We start from the raw sequence: 17,482 nt of genomic DNA, 5'->3' as shown, positions 1-17,482 counted from the left end.
CCCCCACCATGTGCTCACCTTCGAGACCCACCTCCAGGCCTGGCTCCAGAGGGGGGCCCCATTGACCTGTGTCTGGGCAAGATAAAATGTGATTCCAACAATTTACTCATCATGGGGGTCTTTAAGCTGTACTTTGTCTGGTCCCTCATCTCGGACATGTTTGCCATGGGTGACTCTGCCAGGGGCATAAAGGCCCGGACAATTCAGCTCCTAGGATCCCTGGGCCACATCCCTGGGCTCCTAGGATCCCTGGGCCACACAAACCTCTCTACCACGTGACGGCTCAAGGAGGGGCACATTTATCCGATTAAAAGTAAAGCAAACATCTGCTGCTTTGCAGTGTTGCTTAACACAAGGACATGATACAAATTGACTGAAGTGACGAACCAATTCTATTTATCTAGAAATATCAAAAGGGACAAAGTACTGTAGCTTTGACTTACCTTATCACTTATTGTTGTTTTTATAACTGCTAAAAACAAAAATAGAACATTCCAGGGTAAAAAAAAATTTGCCTTAAGTATTTGCAGGCCCTCAGAAGAAAACGGCAAATAAACTTGGTAACAATACGCCAAATCTGATTGATTTTCAAATGGAATGATGAAGAATTATTACAGAGGTTGAGAAAGCTCTTGTATTTCTGTTGAGCTTTCGCGACCACCATAAATGATTATATTTTTTGATCAAATGACAAAGTAACACACTTGTCTTGTTACATCCACTTTTTGAATTATAAAATGGCTTGCTCAATTGAGCTCGTTGTTATTTTAGATACTCCGATCAATTGTTCTAATGCACATGGCAGGACAAATAAAAGACAGTCAGACATACAGGAAGAAGAAACAAATGTCAGGCTAATCTATAACCAAACAATATTATTTTAAAAGGGTAATCAGTTGCCAAATTAAATGAGATTACATTAGATCTCCCAAAACTGGATAATCATTGCAGTGTAAGCAATAATTACCACATAGTAACCACACATCCAGATAAGAAGATGTGTAACTTTGCCTATTTGCAATTGATAGAAACAGGCTAACAGATTTTAAGGTTTCAATAATTAAAACCAGTTGTTTTAATATGAAAAAAATGTGTGGCAGCAAGTGGCCTTTTATACACGACGACTCAGACTTGCAAACACAATGGTGAATAATATACTCATTAAAGATTAGGGATATATATATACTCATCATATATAATATACTCATTAAAGATTGGGGATATTAATCTTTCAGGTGAAATTTCAGGATGATTCTAAAATTCACAATAACCTTTACAGGTGAACTTAAAGAGGGAGGGCAGGCTACGCAGATTTTAATATGACCATCCCAAACATGTTTCACAATTGTACGAAATAAAAACAAGAAGTTTGTTATGGTTAGGTTGAGGGCAAGGGTTGAGGTTTAAGGCTGTTTAGGATGGGTTAAAGTTAGGATTAGGGTGGGTGAGGGTTAGTGGGAAACATTAACACCGTCACACTTCAGTCACATAATTATTTTCCCATCTGTAAGTAGTAGGGCGTGTTCTACCGGGATACAGCCAACCATAGTCTGTAGAGCCAGTAATACTGGAGCAGGGCGTGTCCTGTCTGGAAATTACAGTGGGTACGGAAAGTATTCAGACCACCTTAAAATTTTCACTCTGTTTTATATTGCAGCCACTTGCTAAAATCATTTAAATTCATTTTTTTCTGCATTAATGGACACACAGCACCCCATCTTGACAGAAAAAAACGGATTTTTTTTACATTTTTGCAGATTTATTAAAAAAGAAAAACTGAACTATCACACTGAACTATCTATTATTCAGACCCTTTGCTCAGTATTTCGTAGAAGCACCCTTTTGAGCTAATACAGCCATGAGTCTTTTTGGGAATGATGCAACAAGTTTTTCACACCTGGATTTGGGGATCCTCTGCCATTGCTCCTTGCAGATCCTCTCCAGTTCTATCAGGTTGGATGGTGAAAGTTGGTGGGCAGCCATTTTCAGGTCTTTCCAGAGATGCTCAATTGGGTTTAAGTCAGGGGTCTGGCTGGTCCATTCAAAAACAGTCACGGAGTTGTTCTGAAGCCACTCCTTTGGTATTTTAGCAGTGTCATTGTTAGCTTAGCGTCATTGTCTTTTTTGAAGGTGAACCTTCGGCCCAGTCTGGGGTTCTGAGCACTCTGGAGAAGGTTTTTGTCCAGGATATCCCTGTACTTGGCCGCATTCATCTTTCCTTTGATTGCAACCAGTCGTCCTGTCCCTTCAGCTGAAAAACACACCCACAGCATGATGCTAAAATAAAAAAAATAACAAATAAATAAATAAAGCTTCAAACCCTTAAATTCAGTGTACTCTATACTACTAATAATTCATGCTACCAATGTGCTAGTCGTGGCTAGCTAACAATGGCTTGTTTACAGTGCTAATGCTAGCCCTGCTATTTTGTTGAAGCTGGACTGCGTTCTCTGTGACCCTATATCACAACTACGCACTGTTGTAATTGCATGTTTGAGAATCATTCTTGGAGAATCATGTGCATGACTTTGATCAGACTCGGGGAGCGGGATTAGTGAAGTGAGGCTAAAACCTGCAAAGCTCCCTTTTAATTTGGCCTTTTTCTAAACTTTCGACTGCAAAGCCCAACTGTGCAGTGTTTCACGATATGTTTTACTGTTCTCGAATAAGAAGCTGAATGTGAAAATTCGCAACAGCTGTTTTTCCATAAAGTGACCTATGAATTTCATAGCATGTCCATTTTCTATACCTTTCTGTGACTCTTCTCGTCTCTCTGTATCTATGTTGCAAACTGCTGATGACACTCACTGATGACAGTATACGTTCAATGCCCACATCCCTCTGAGAAAATCCAGTTTAAAGCCTCCCAATAGCGAAGTACGGGCCTGTTGATCAATTGTTAGGTGTCGTCTTGGTCTCATGACTTCAAATGTGAAGAGCAAGATGAAGAGGACTAGTTTTAAATTTCATTACTGCTCTGTACTGAACATGAAAATAACTACAACAAAAACAACAACACATCTGATCTAATGCACTAAGCTGCCTCTCTCCAATGAAGAGAGGCTCAGTGACTGTTTTTTTTTTTTTTTTTTGTCAATGTCTTTCTGTCTCCAAAGTGTTCTGTAAATTGACTGTCTTTCGTCGTACTAGAGCGGCTCCAACTACCGGAGACAAATTCCTTGTGTGTTTTTTGCACATACTTGGCAAATAAAGATGATTCTGATTCTAATTCTGATTCTGATTCTGATTAAGGTTCACCACCAAGATGCATGAATACTCTCTGAGACCATAATGAATGAAATTATTAACTAAATAATGTTTTTATACATTGCATCAAAAGAGAATTGTTCCTAATAGTTTGTTGCAGAGCAGTGACTTCATTGTGTACTATGTACTAGTGGTGTCGATAGGCCTATTTTGGGTCCCTGAAGACCCCTAAAAGTGTTTTAAGCCCCCCCGCCCCCCCAAAAAAAAATAAATAAAGATTTGCTGTATGAGGTTGTGTGAATTCTTTTTAGTCTTAGTCCCCCTAAAATACCTCTTCAGCCCCCCTAAATGAAATTGTTGTACACAAAAATAGAAATAACATATAATTATTGAAAATCCAAAAAGTATGATAAATATTTTTTAAATAAAATTTCTAAACCCCCCCACCCCCAATCCCCCAACCACCACCACTTCAAGTCCTACACCGAGGAGCGCCCCTGCTATGTGCTGTACTACCAAGGGTAACTAACGGATCACGTGGACAATAATCTATTAACACGCCAAACCCCTTTTCAGTGCTTAGGTTCCTAGCCACCTCTGCACTCTAGTTAACAGTCTCTTAGCTGGCAAATGTTTCTTCTTGATGCAAAAGACGCACACAAAGAAGAACTGTGTCTCACGCTTTATGGTTGTGGATGCCAACAGAGGGTAGTGCCAATGAATGAATCAGAAGAAGTTAACATGTAGCTGATGCTCTGTGGCAGTCAAACAGGTTTTTCCAGCCCTGCTTCAGGCGCACAGATTAGGTTGAACTACTCCAATCTCGCAGTTCTCAGTAACCTGGAGTCAGCTTTATTTAACGACAGACCAAATCTAGAGTGAAGGTAGAAAGCAAGTTATAGTAAGATGTTCAGTTCACCAGAGAAAGGAAATGTGACTGCTCAGTGAAGGGAAAGCACAGCGTTTTACTGTAGATGAAGGCAGAAGTTGTCGATGTCTCATTAATTATCAGTGCACTGCTAATTAATGACACATTATCCTTCTAAAAATGTCAATTTTGTAGTAGTTCACTTGCTTTTATACAAAGTCTCAATTAGATTTTTTATTTGAAAAGCAGGCCACTTGGAAATTGAATGATTCTTTGTGGACAGGGAGGTCTAAATAGTTTATACGTGTAGCATATATTATCCATCCATTTTCTGAGCCACTTCTCCTCACTAGGGTTGTGGGCGTGCTGGAGCCTATCCCAGCTGTCATCGGGCAGGAGGCAGGGTACACCCTGAACTGGTTGCCAGCCAATCGCAGAGCACATAGAAACAAACAACCATTCGCACTCAGTCATGCCTACAGGCAATTTAGAGTCTCCAATTAATGCATGTTTTTGGGATGTGGGAGGAAACCGGAGTGCCCGGAGAAAACCCACGCAGGCACGGGGACAACATGCAACTCCACACAGGCAGGGCCGGGGATTGAACCCAAGTCCTCAGAACTGTGAGGCTGACGCTCTAACCAGTCGTCCACCGTGCCGTCCTAGCGTATTTTAGTTGAGTAAAAATGTAATTAATTTAGGAGAAAAGAATAAGCCGGCGGCGACGCCTGCGTTACGTCCAGTTTAGCGTAATTTTAAGTTGAATTGTTTAAATCAAAATAATTTTATCTAGTGGTGCACATCACTTTTTATGTGGATAAAATTTAGGGAAAATGACGAGAAACCTTTTTATCAGTCTCTTAATCTGAAGGTTGCTACATTTTATGAAATGTTGAGTTCTTGATGACAGAAGTTTACTTAAACTCAGAACACACAAAAAACATCTACAACCAAAAGTGGAATTTTATGGTGTATTTAATGACATCCACAAGGGATCTAGAGGGAAAACACACAAATGGGTCTAACTAAAGAAAGAAAATAACACTAATAATGATAAAAAGCAGGAAAATAGGCGTACGAAAAGGGAAATATAACATCGAGTGTTGGACTAAAGTTGGAAACGTCAGCGTTTACTGCGTCCAGTGCGGACGGGAGAGAGAGAGAGAGGACAAAGTTGAGATTTGTCTGAAGCTCGTAATTTCCCCGAAATTATTAGGCACTAATATTGTACAGTCTGGCAAAAGTTTGACGTGTCTACTCACGACCGTACTCAGTTGGCCTCTGGGAGTGGTCTCTCTCGGGGCTCATCTAGGGAAGCACGGAGGCAAATTTGGTTCAAGAAGGAAAAACATGTAGAAAAATAAAGCAAAGCAAAAGAGGCGGAAGACGAAAAATGGTTGTTCGTCACGCCTCCTGAGGAGAGTATGACCGTCTCTCTTCCTGCCTTTTTTGTGGCTCGCTAGTAATTTCAGAGCGCTCATGCTTGGCTGGAAGCGTACCTAGTACCTGAGTAGCAGCTGCTCTGATCGCCTAGCGGTGGCTTACAGATAGGCTGGGAAGCCAAGTCTGTTCTCATCCCGGCCTTCGCGATTACTGAGCTGTGTGCCCGAACAAAGAAAGGACAGGGGGAGGGGTGGCCGAAACCAGCGCATGGCTGGCGAGCTGCCATCCAGAACACTTAAGAAGTCAGAGGAGAGAAAAAACACTCGAGAGAAGACCACACCCATCAGCTTGAATATAGACTACAAATTTGATAAAATGGGTTTAAAATCATATATTAATATCAAATAACCTCAACTTGGTACTCTCTTTACTCTTTACTTTAGTTTTGGCAAATCAACTGCTTGTGGTTCAAATCCCATTTCATGGTGCTTGGAGTCAAATCAAGACAAACAATTGTCAAAACCTCGCACTTTCACTTGCAAAGTTGACACACTGACACAGCCATCGAGGCATACATTTGGAAAATTTCGGCAGAGTTTGTGAAATATCAAAACAGACATTTATCCTTAGTTAAACATCAAATGACACCACCCCTCTGGATAAACTTTGCAGTTCCTCTCGACGCCTGCGGGTGTCGCCTTATCCCAGCAGTTGTTCCTATTCCCAGACAGGTATCCAGTGTTTTCCATCCATTTATTTGCTCATGTTAAGTACACATCACAATCATCAGTGAGCTGACTGCTTTTAAACTTAGCCCAGCAGTAGCCTATGTGAGAATTCATTCTCCACTTTGAGAAACACGTTTTCAGACCACAGGTGCACAATACTCCATAAATTAAAAGGCCCATGTTGGTTCAACAGTTGTTTGAGGGACGTGACATGAACCAAGAGAGTGGAAGGACAGTAGGACACTGTTACCAGTCTGTCACATATAGAAATATGTTCAGTATATGTCAACTGTTCTAAAGCTAAGCCAGGGTTTAATTTACCCAATGCCTACAGTTGAATACTTGTTTTATAATGCTTAGTATTTAACGTGTGTGACTGTGTGTGCATGCATGCGCGTGTGGCCGCTGTGGCATATTCCTCTCTTAAAATGTTGTGTGTGACTGCGCATGTGCCACTTTCGCAAGCATATTTTAGGCTTGTATGTGTGTGTGTGTGTGTGTGTGTGTGTGTGCGTGTGTGTGTGTTCGTGTGTGTGCATGTGGGGGTGTGTGCAGGGATTTTTTGAGCGTTACAATGTGCCACCCATGGCGACCAAATGCCATCATCAGACACGCTCTGGCATCAATCTATATATATAGATTGATATTGTATGTCAGATTGATGATATATATATGCAGGGACCTCGTTTGATGTGCGTCCCGCACAAAAATGATGCATTAAACATGCTTCAGTGAATAATTATCCACTGAAAAGTATGAGTCCTGTCTTGGTGCTAGCCAATCAGAGGCAGAGGAATGCGGGTTATCGGTCCATAAATACAACAGAGACTTTTTCCGTACTCGATAAATATTCATTGTTGTGGTAACACCCGGCGCACTGCTCACGACACAGCGAGCGGACTGGCTTTGGATCCATAGACGCACACGAATGAGTTAACTATTTATTAGCTTCGCGAGCAAGGCAGCTAACTAGCTAGCGAGCTAAACAGCTAAATAACTCGCTCTCTGGATCGTGGCGTCATCGCTTAAAACAGGTCACTAACTGGCGGACCACAGTCCGCATCCGGACCCAGAAACAGTCACATACGGACCCCACCATAGCCAAGAAGAAGTTGAGTAAAAGATGGAGAAAGATTAGAAAATGACTGATAAAGCAGGAGAACATTTGAAAGAAACGGTGCTTAAAATGCAAAGATCAGTGTCATTTTTTTTTTGTACTTCTCAGTGGGAAGTTCACACTGGGTATGCAATAAAAGTGCATATGTGTGAAATGCCATTATAATCCAAAACAAAGGTTTTGAAGAAAGGTAACCTCTAAAACGGTTAATTTGTTAAAATTTGTTGAATTAAAAGATGTAAAATTGTTTGAGACTTCACTGTTGTGTCAGGATGCCAAATAGAAAAGGAGAAATTCTAACTTTTTTCTTTTTCTTAACATGGGCACTTTATTTAAACACGTGTCACTTTCTCTTTTTATTTACTTGCTCTTATTGTGAAATACAGCCCTACTGTACTTTAGTAAATGAGAGAACTGTCAGGTGTGTGTGAAACAGGGGGGAGGACAAAACCCGGAACACACACACATGACAAGAACATTACACAGTTGTGTTCATGTGTTTGATTACCAGGGCAGAATTTGTAAGATGTGTACAAATCTTTATTATGCACTATCATTATATCAGTGGCATAAAAAAAATAAAACATCAACAATACAATCGTTTATCGTGTAAGTTTTTGGGAAAATATATTGTTCTAAAAAACTTGTAATTGTGGCAGGCCTAAACAGTTTTTTTTATTTTTATAATTATTATTTTTTTAGTGTATCTGTATTGCATGAAGATAGATTGCAGGGACTCGTTGATCCAGGGCTGGGCTGTTTCCATGAGATATGCATCCGGGACTTACATAGTCTCAAGTGGCCAGGGTATTGTGCCAGCGGGGTATCTGCTTACTGGCAGGGCATAGGTGTTAAAGGCCTGGATTTTATTCTTGCCATTCAGCTGACTTTTCAGGATCTGCCTCACCCTCATCAGGTATTTGGCTGTGGCTGTCCTTCGAGCTGCCTCCTCATGGTTGCCATTTGCTTGTGGAATTCCAAGGTATTTGTAGCAGTCATGCACATCTGTTATGCTGCCCTCAGGTAGTTCTATCTCCCTTGTGATCACCCTTTAGATATCATTTGCCCGCACTTATCTTGTCTGAATGACATTCCAATGTCCTTGCTGTATATCCTTGTGAGATGGATCAGAGAGTCGATGTCACGCTCGTCCTTTGCATACAGCTTGATCTCACCCATGTAGAGGAGGTGGCTGATCGTTGTTCCACTTCTGAACCGATACCTGAAACCACTCTTGGTTATGATCTGACTGAGGGGGTTAAGGCCTATGCAGAACAGCAGCAGGTACAGAGCATCTCCTTGGAATATGCCACATTTAATTTTTTTTTAGTTGGCTTCCAGAGTTGTCTTCCACAGTCTCAATGAGTTATTGATGAATGTTCTTAGGATCCTGTTAATCTTATACAGTTCCAGGTACTCGGTATACATGTGTGTGGCATCGAGATATAGACTTTCTTGGACTCATTGCAGGTAGTGCACGGGTTGTTACTTCATGTTTTACGGTCGACTGGCCTGTCAATCAGTTGCTGATACAGTTGGATGGCTCAGTGAGTAACACTGCTGACTTTGGACACATTTCTGTGGGGCCAATTATTTATTACTTGTGCACTCACTGTAGTTGTCTCGCCATGCTGCACTATTTGCATATACTGGCCACTCATGCCAGAGTAGCATCTGCTCCATTTGCACACTGATTGAGGAGTATCTGTAACATTTGCACAACCGACATTGTCCCAGATGATCGCACTACTCGTCACTTTAAACCGCATTCACTCCTTGAAGTCTCAGCGCCCTTTGCACAATGGTCATTGCACCGGACTATTGCAATATTAGTCGTTCGAACTGCTCTAAGTGCTAGAGGACTCTGCATCTTTTTGCACAATTGTTTTTTGTCAATGTCTTTATGTCCCCAAAGTGTTCTGTAAATTGACTGTTTGTTGTACTAGAGCGGCTCCAACTACCGGAGACAAATTCCTTGTGTGTTTTGGACATACTTGGCAAATAAAGATGATTCTGATTCTGATTCTGATTCTGATGGTACTGTGGTTTAAATCCTGGTCAGGGCAAAAACAGGAACATCCAAGCGGGCCCTGAGTCAAGACCCTTTACACTATACGTCGATACCTCGAATGAGCGATACCCATAATGATAGAGTCATACTGGCTCGGACTTCGCCTGGATTAACAAGGTCCATGTCGGCTGTTGAAACAAAACAAAAACAAAAAAACAAGAGGTTTGGTATTTCCATTTTCATTTCCAACATTTAGGTTTTGTAACACAGTGTGAGAACATGAGGTACATGAGGGCAAATGTCTCACACAAAGGCTGCAGCTAGACACAGTAGTTTTGAAGGAAATAATTTTTGGCCCAATAGAAGACTAGAATTTGACACAGCTTGTGATATGCATAAATCAATAATTCAGTGCATCTAATCCTTGTGCCTTTGTTTTATAACCCATATTACTCTTTTGGAATGCGCTCATCACCCTCATTTTCCAACTTTGGCAGATAAATCTGATAAGCAGACCCAGTTCAGTAAAATTGAGAATGAATGTTGGATGAACATTCACGTTAGCAAAAATAGCAGAATGAATACAAAGGTAAGGATTGCTCACCCTAATGCTACCAAAACATGTTGCGTTTACAGCATACTTTTTAAAATATTAAATAAATAATTAGATTTTTACTATCAAAAATAAAATGTACAAATGACTCTAGTTTGGGTTTGCAAATAAATGCTGAGAAGGAAAAAAATTAAGCATTTTCTTTTTCTCTGTACTAAATCCATAAGTCTGCAGTCTCATTTGGCAGGACTGTGGTGGTAATAACATACAAATTAAGTTTTGTAGACTTACAAAGTATACATAAACACACGGTGACAAATGTAAATACTTTCCAGAATTAAAGGGCTAAGACTTAATATTGGAATGTGGAAGCCAGCAAACTTGGCCAGAGGAAAGACAGTCATAGTAGAATGAGTCAATGTTTGAGTCAAAATCCAAGACAGGCAAGACTGTAATGCAATTGTCACATAATATTAGTGTTTCTTCGAAACCAATATGACTAAAGTGAACCATCATTTTATTTTATTTTATATTTTACCATTTCAGAAAATATGTATTTCCAAAGGTGGCCGGCAGATGGCAGACCATCTTTGGTCTTCATGGAAAGGATGAGCAGGGTTGAGGGATGAAAAGAAAGCTCTTTGTGAGTTTTTTTCTCCCGGTTGACTGATCTCCCTTAGTGGTGTGATTGTGAGAACAGACTCGTGGGATGTGTTCTCTCACTGCAGGTGTCAGACTGCTGCTAGATAAGATTATTTGTAGGGATGAAGTGGTTTCATTCTTCTGGGTGTGCAATTGTGTGTGTCTTTGCATTTACATTGTGCTCAGTGTGTGCACGGGATTCTCGGTTTAGGATTGTAGTGTAATAGTGTTCTCTTGTAACACAATACCACACATAAGTTGTTTTTTACTTGAGCACTGCACTCGATTTGGTCAAATTCAGGAGGCGAAATGACGGAAAAGGAAATGGTACTGAGACATTGTTACTTGTTTACTGTCACACAGCTTGTAAAGTTTGGGTGTTTAATTTTGACAGTATTGACCAAATGTTTTTCTTAACAGGTACATTTTAAACAAATGGAAGGGTGAAAAAGCCTGTAAAGCATTGCATTTTCAGTCTGTTTTAAACACAGACTGCAGCTTTGAAAGTCAATACTCCATTTCAGTTTAACGGGCGACTTGTTATTTCTTGAATTTATTATGAAAAACCAAGCTCCCAGTCAATGAACCCAATGCAGTTTAAATTCATTTGGAATGCAACCATCTACGTTCATACGTAAGATTTAAAGATAGAAGTGTGTGTAGCAAGCTGACTCCTTACTGTTTGATGATATATGGCGACTTGAACAACATCTTGGTCTGTTCAAAACTGGCCTTTGATATTTCCTGCTGAATTTTGCAGCATTTGCATTGCAAGCAACTTGGAAGGACAAATCCTCTTCCTGATCATTTGCAAGCTTGCTTAACGTGTAACCTTGTCACAATAAAGTGCTTCTATTTGCTTTTTTGACTGTTTGTGTGTGTGTTTGGGAAGGAAAATTATTATTTTTTAAAAACAAGCAGATAATAAGAGTTAGCAGGCGTGACAAGCCGTAATATCTTGTAAACTGAGACAGTTTAAGATGGTCTTATGCTAATATTATTACAACCAACTGTCAGCAAGTGAGAACACTGAAATATTTTCAAACATGCCGGAAGCCATTTTGCAGAAATGGAATCAAGTTAAATACTTGCAAGTCTCAAGTAAGTCTCAAGTCGTAACCTTCAGGTCTCAAGCAAGTCCTGAGTCAAGTCAAGTCCTGCGATAAATCAAGTCCCAAGTCAAGTCACATTGTTAATCCAGTCTTACCAGGAGTATGTCTTCATAAAGACAGAAGACTAATATGGTCAAATAATGACACAATTGGATAATTTATCTTACCTGTATGATGTGCTCCTATTCAACACCACTTCATAGAACGATGTCAACAATCATCAAATAGTTTATTATCTGAGTGTCAATCAAAACATTTTTCACACTCCAAACAACTTCATCTTTTTTATTCAAAAAATAAACTTGCAGTAAGACTACATCTGTCTGTTTTCAGAATATCCCAATAAGTCATTTGCATTTGTTGCATTTGGAAAGTATGATACTGTATTAATCCAGTATACATTTGAAACAGTCAGCAGAGCCAAGCATGATGTGACCTCGCTTTGATTACACCATGGCTGAAAACCTGAAATACTGGGCGTTTCATGCTGCCACTGGAAGTAGTCTCATTTCAACTGGGAAAAATAGTTTTGGGATGAGCTTTGAAATGTAGTGTTTACTAACTAATTTAATAAATACATTTTTTAAATCTAATTTAGTCCTTGTGCTTTTTAAAAACTCAAATGTAATTTTAATACCAAATGTAATTTTAATACCATACCTTACTGTTGTTTTAACTTAAATTTACTTCAATTTAAAAGATAATTTATTCCATGTACTGTTTTCAACTTATTTTTATCATTTTAAAATAAATTTTCTTTTCTGTCCTGTACTGTTTTTACCTGAAATGTACCTCAGTTTAAAACCATTAAAACTGTGCACTCATTGTTAACTCCCATTTCAAATTAAATTTAATTTTCAATTTACGTGTGGCCTGAGCATCTATACCTGAACGTCAGCAAATCTAAACTTAAACAATATCAAGTGCTGATACTACTACTACTACTACTAATAATAATAATAATAATAATAATAATAATAAATATATTATTATTATTATTATTATTATTTATGTGCCCATTTGCCGGATGCACTTGTTCATGGGATTGCAAAGATACAGGGTATAATGATTTCTGTACTGAGTAGTTTGCATCCACCTCTCTAACCATCATTCTGTTTCTATTCCTTTTGCCCCTGCTTTCAGTGTATCCATAAATACATCCATCCATACATTGTTTACATCCATCACAATTGAATCCTCCAGTATTTCAAGCTGAAGGCAACATTCCTCCCACTGCAAGCCTGAAAGCCATCCCTTTCCTCATTCTTATTTCTGTTATTAGACACCTTTTTTCGTTTAATTGAATGCTGCATGTTCTTGGAGAAATGTTATATATATAATGAGGTCATTTGCATTCGACTGCAGATTTGGTGACCTTTGCTTTTGCCAATAATTACTGTAAAACCTGTGCCTTTCTGTCATCACCAATGATGTGGCACGAACACCTCTTTGTGCCCACAAAAGGTTAGCTGGAGGCTTGTGTCTGGACTTATGAAAAAGCTTGAGGAAAATGTCATAAGAGCTGGTGGGGGGGGAAGACAATCAAAATTCGTAGTTGAAAATTCAATCAGGTCGGCTTTAAAGATTGTGTGCGTCAGTTGGTATGTGTGTCGGCATACCAATAATCTCCGGGGTACAAGTCTTGTCGAAGGAGCACATTCCTTTTCTATATAAAAGTGAGCTGTCTCCTTGAGCTGTCATCTTATCGTGTTGGAGGGGTTTGTGTGTTCCAATGATCCTAGGAGCTAAGTTGTCTGGGGCTTTATGTCCCTGGCAGGGTCATCCATGGCAAACAGGTCCGAGGGGAGGAACCAGACAAAGCACAGCTCCAAAAACCCCTACGATGACCAAGAATTCAGGAAGACGTTTTCCCTTGCCCGGGCGCGGGTCACCAGGGCCCCCCTCTGGAGGTGGGGCTCGAAGGCGAGTGCCTGGTGGCCGGGCCTGCACCCATGGGGCCGGGCCGGGATGGGCACAGCCCGAAAGGGTAATGTGGGTCCCCCTTCCCATGGGCTCACCACCTGTGGGAGGGGCCATAGGTGTCGGGTGCAGTGTGAGCTGGGCGGTGGCCGAAGGCAGGGACCTTGGCGATCCGATCCCCGGCTACAGAAGCTGGCTCAAGGCACATGGAATGTCACCACTCTGGCAGGGAAGGAGCCCGAGCTGGTGTGTGAGGTTGAGAAGTTCCGACTAGATATAGTTGGGCTCGCCTCCACACACAGCTTGGGCTCTGGTACCAGTCCTCTCGAGAGGGGTTGGACTCTCTTCCACTCTGGAGTTTCCCGGTGAGAGGCGCCCAGCAGGTGTGGGTATACTTATTGCCCCCCGAGTCGGCGCCTGTACGTTGGGGTTCACCCCAAGAGGGTAGCCTTCCTCCGCCTTCGGGTGGGGGATACGGGTCCTGACTGTTGTTTGTGCCTATGCACCAAACAGCCGATGGTGGGGGAAGATGCCGGTCCGACGTGGCAGGCCCAAACGTATTGTGAGAGTCCCGTATTGTGTGAGAATCCCCTGTCAGAAGGAGTTTCAACTCCCACCTCCGGCAGAACTTGACCCACGTCTCAGGGGAGGCGGGGGACATTGAGTCCGAGTGGACCATGTTCCGCGCCTCTATTGCCGAGGCAGCCGACTGTGGCTGTGGCCGTAAGGTGGTCGTTGCCTGTTGTGGCGGCAATCCCCGAACCCGTTGGTGGACACCAGTGGTGAGGGATGCCGTCAAGCTGAAGAAGGAGTCCTATCGGGCCTTTTTGGCTTGTGGGACTCCTGAGGCAGCTGATGGGTACCGGCTGGCCAAGCGGAATGCAGCTTTGGTGGTTGCTGAAGCAAAAACCCGGGCATGGGAGGAGTTCGGTGAGGCCATGGAAAAAAACTTTCGGACGGCTTTGAAGAAATTCTGGTCCACTATTCGGCATCTCAGGAGGGGAAAGCAGTGCACCACCAACACTGTGTATAGTGGGGATGGGGCGCTACTGACCTCGACTTGGGACGTTGTGAGTCGGTGGCGAGAATACGTCGAAGACCTCCTCAACTCCACCGACACGCCTTCCCATGAGGAAGCAGAGTCTGGGTTCACTGAGGCGGGCTCTTCTATCTCTGGGGTTGAGGTCACCGAGGTGGTTAAAAAGCCCCGCGGGGTGGATGAAATTCCCCCGGAGTTCCTAAAGGCTCTGGATGTTGTGGGGCTGTCCTGGTTGACACGCCTCTGCAACATCGCGTGGACATCGGGACAGTGCCTTTGGCAGACTGGGGTGGTGGTCCCCGTTTTTAGGAAGGGGGACCGGAGGGTGTGTTCCAACTACAGGTGGATCACAATCATCAGCCTCCCTGGTGCGATCTATTCAGGGGTGCTGGAGAGGAAGGTCCGTCGGGAAGTCGAATCTCAGATTCAGGAGGAGCAGTGTGGTTTTCGTCCTGGCCGTGGAACAGTGGGTCAGCTCTACACCCTCAGCAGGGTCCCCGAGGGCGCATGGGAGGTCGCCCAACCAGTCTACATGTGTTTTTTCGACTTGAAGAAGCCATTCAACCGTTTCCCTCGGGGAGTCCTGTGGGGGGTGTTTCGAGAGTATGGGGTACCGAACCCCCTGATAGGGGCTGTTCGGTCCCTGTACGACCGGTGTCAGAACTTGGTCAGCATTGCCGGCAGTAAGTCGGACTCGTTTCCGGTGAGGGTTGGACTCCGCCAAGGCTGCCCTTTGTCACCGATTCTGTTCATAACTTTTATGGACAGAATTTAAAGGGGATCCGGTGTTTGGTGGCCTCAGAATTGCATCTCTGCTTTTTGCAGATGATGTGGTTCTGTTCGCTTCATCAAGCCGTGATCTCCAACTCTCACTGGAGCGATTCACAGCCGAGTGTGAAGCGACTGGGATGAGAATTAGCATCTCCAAATCTGAGCTCATGGTCCTCAGTCGGAAAAGGGTGGCGTGCCCCCTCTGGGTCAGGGATGAGATCCTGCCCCAAGTGGAGGAGTTCAAGTATCTTGGGGTCTTGTTCATAAGTGAGGGAAGAATGGAACGGGAGATCGACAGGCGGATCGGTGCAGTGTCTGCAGTGATGCAGACTTTGTATCGGTCTGTTGTGGTAAAGAAGGAGCTAAGATGAAAGGCAAAGCTCTCGATATACGTTCCTACCCTCACCTATGGTCACGACCCACAGCTTGTGACCGAAAGAACAAGATCCCGGATACAAGTGACTGAAATTAGTTTCCTCCGCAGGGTGTCTGGGCTCTCCCTTAGAGATAGGGTGAGAAGCTCGGTCATCCGGGAGGATCTCAGAGTAGAGCTGCTCCTCCTCCACATTGAGAGGAGCCAGATGAGGTGGCTGGGGCATCTGATTCGTATGACTCCCGGACGCCTCCCTGGTGAGGTGTTCTGAGCACGTCGCACCGGGAGGAGACCCCGGGGACGACCCAGGACACGCTGGAGACACTACGTCTCTCGGCTGGCCTGGGAACGCCTCGGGATCCCCTCGGAAGAGCTGGAGGAATTGGCTGGGGAGAGGGAAGTCTGGGCGTCCCTGCTAAAGCTACTGCCCCCGCGACCCGACCTCGGATAAGCGGTAGAAAATGAATGGATGGATGGATGGATGGATGGATATAGAAGTGCCAAATGTGGGAAGGACATTCCACCTTCCATCTCCACTATCTACTTTGAGTTTGTTGAAAACAAAATAAACTGACAACACTGACCAAACAATTACATTAGCCAACCTTATTATAGGATAACACTGACACTAATATCTGAATGTTATGGTCTTTGTTAATTATGCCTGATGTTAAATGTTCTACATACAATACTACTAAAGGGATCCATCCATCCATCCATTTTCTGAGCCGCTTCTCCTCACTAGGGTCGCGGGCGTGCTGGAGCCTATTCCAGCTAACATCGGGCAGGAGGCAGGGTACACCCTGAACCAGTTGCCAGCCAATCGCAGGGCACATACAAACAAACAACCATTCACACTCCCATTCACACCTACGGGCAATGTAGAGTCGTCAATTAACCTAGCATGCATGTTTTTGGGATGTGGAAGGAAACCGGAGTGCCCGGAGAAAACCCATGCAGGCACGGGGAGAACATGCAAACTCCACACAGGCGGGGCCGGGGATTGAACCACGGTCCTCAGAACTGTGAGACAGACGCTCTAACCAGACGTCCACCGTGCCTACTAAAGGGATCACAAATTTTAAACTATTCAGCAGTTGTTTTTTTTCTACTGAAGTGTAATTTGCATGCAGTTATGGGTTGTCATTGTGCAGTGAAACGTGACTGTTTATCACGTTAAGGCCCCTCACGACAGTAACACCAAGCCCAAGTTTAAAACAGTCTTTAATCTGTAACTGCATCATTATAACAATGTTTATTCATTAATTATTCGCTCTTCTTCTTACTGTAATGATTATTAATTATTCTATGACCAAATCCAAGGGCAGTTTTTGACAAAGTAAAGAACTGTGACGCAGCATACATTAATAAAAATTAATTTTATGCTAACTTCCTAAAAAAGCGCAATGCAGAGCACTAACATGCAAGGCGCTGTTCTGTGCTCTTGGTTCTAGTCGCAGCGACGCGTCACGTTTCACCTGCCGGACGGCTCCCAGGAGAGCTGCAGTGACAGCGGTCTGGGTGACCATGAGCCTGTAGGCAGTGGCTCCCTCCTCACACAACCTCTCCCTCTGGTGCAGGCGCAAGACGACTTCTACGAGCAGGCCTCTCCCGACAAGAGAACCGAAGCAGATGGCAACTCCGATCCCAATTCTGGTGAGTTTTATAATTTGTGTCGAAACAGACTTCTTAGTTAAATACCATGTTAAACAAGAGCTCTTCGGGTTCTGAGAAAATAGGAATAGAAGTCAAGAATAC

At 42.9% G+C, this 17,482-nt stretch overlaps 1 protein-coding gene across 3 annotated transcripts in view; it reads left to right on the top strand.

Moving 5' to 3' along the window:
* Nucleotides 1-17,482, top strand: part of LOC133399093 (protocadherin-9) — a 244,805-nt gene that overhangs the window by 169,197 nt on the left and 58,126 nt on the right. For 2 of the 3 annotated variants that reach the window (XM_061670218.1, XM_061670216.1), the window contains exon 4: nucleotides 17,179-17,380. In XM_061670218.1, coding sequence (XP_061526202.1) covers nucleotides 17,179-17,380 — 202 coding nt within the window. The remainder of the gene's footprint in view (nucleotides 1-17,178; nucleotides 17,381-17,482) is intronic. The other variant, XM_061670219.1, reaches the window with a different exon arrangement.

Source organism: Phycodurus eques, chromosome 2 (genome assembly GCF_024500275.1).
Source record: "Phycodurus eques isolate BA_2022a chromosome 2, UOR_Pequ_1.1, whole genome shotgun sequence".
Lineage (NCBI taxonomy): Eukaryota > Metazoa > Chordata > Actinopteri > Syngnathiformes > Syngnathidae > Phycodurus > Phycodurus eques.
Note: the sequence above shows the minus strand (reverse complement) of the source record. Positions and strands in the feature narration are given on the sequence as shown.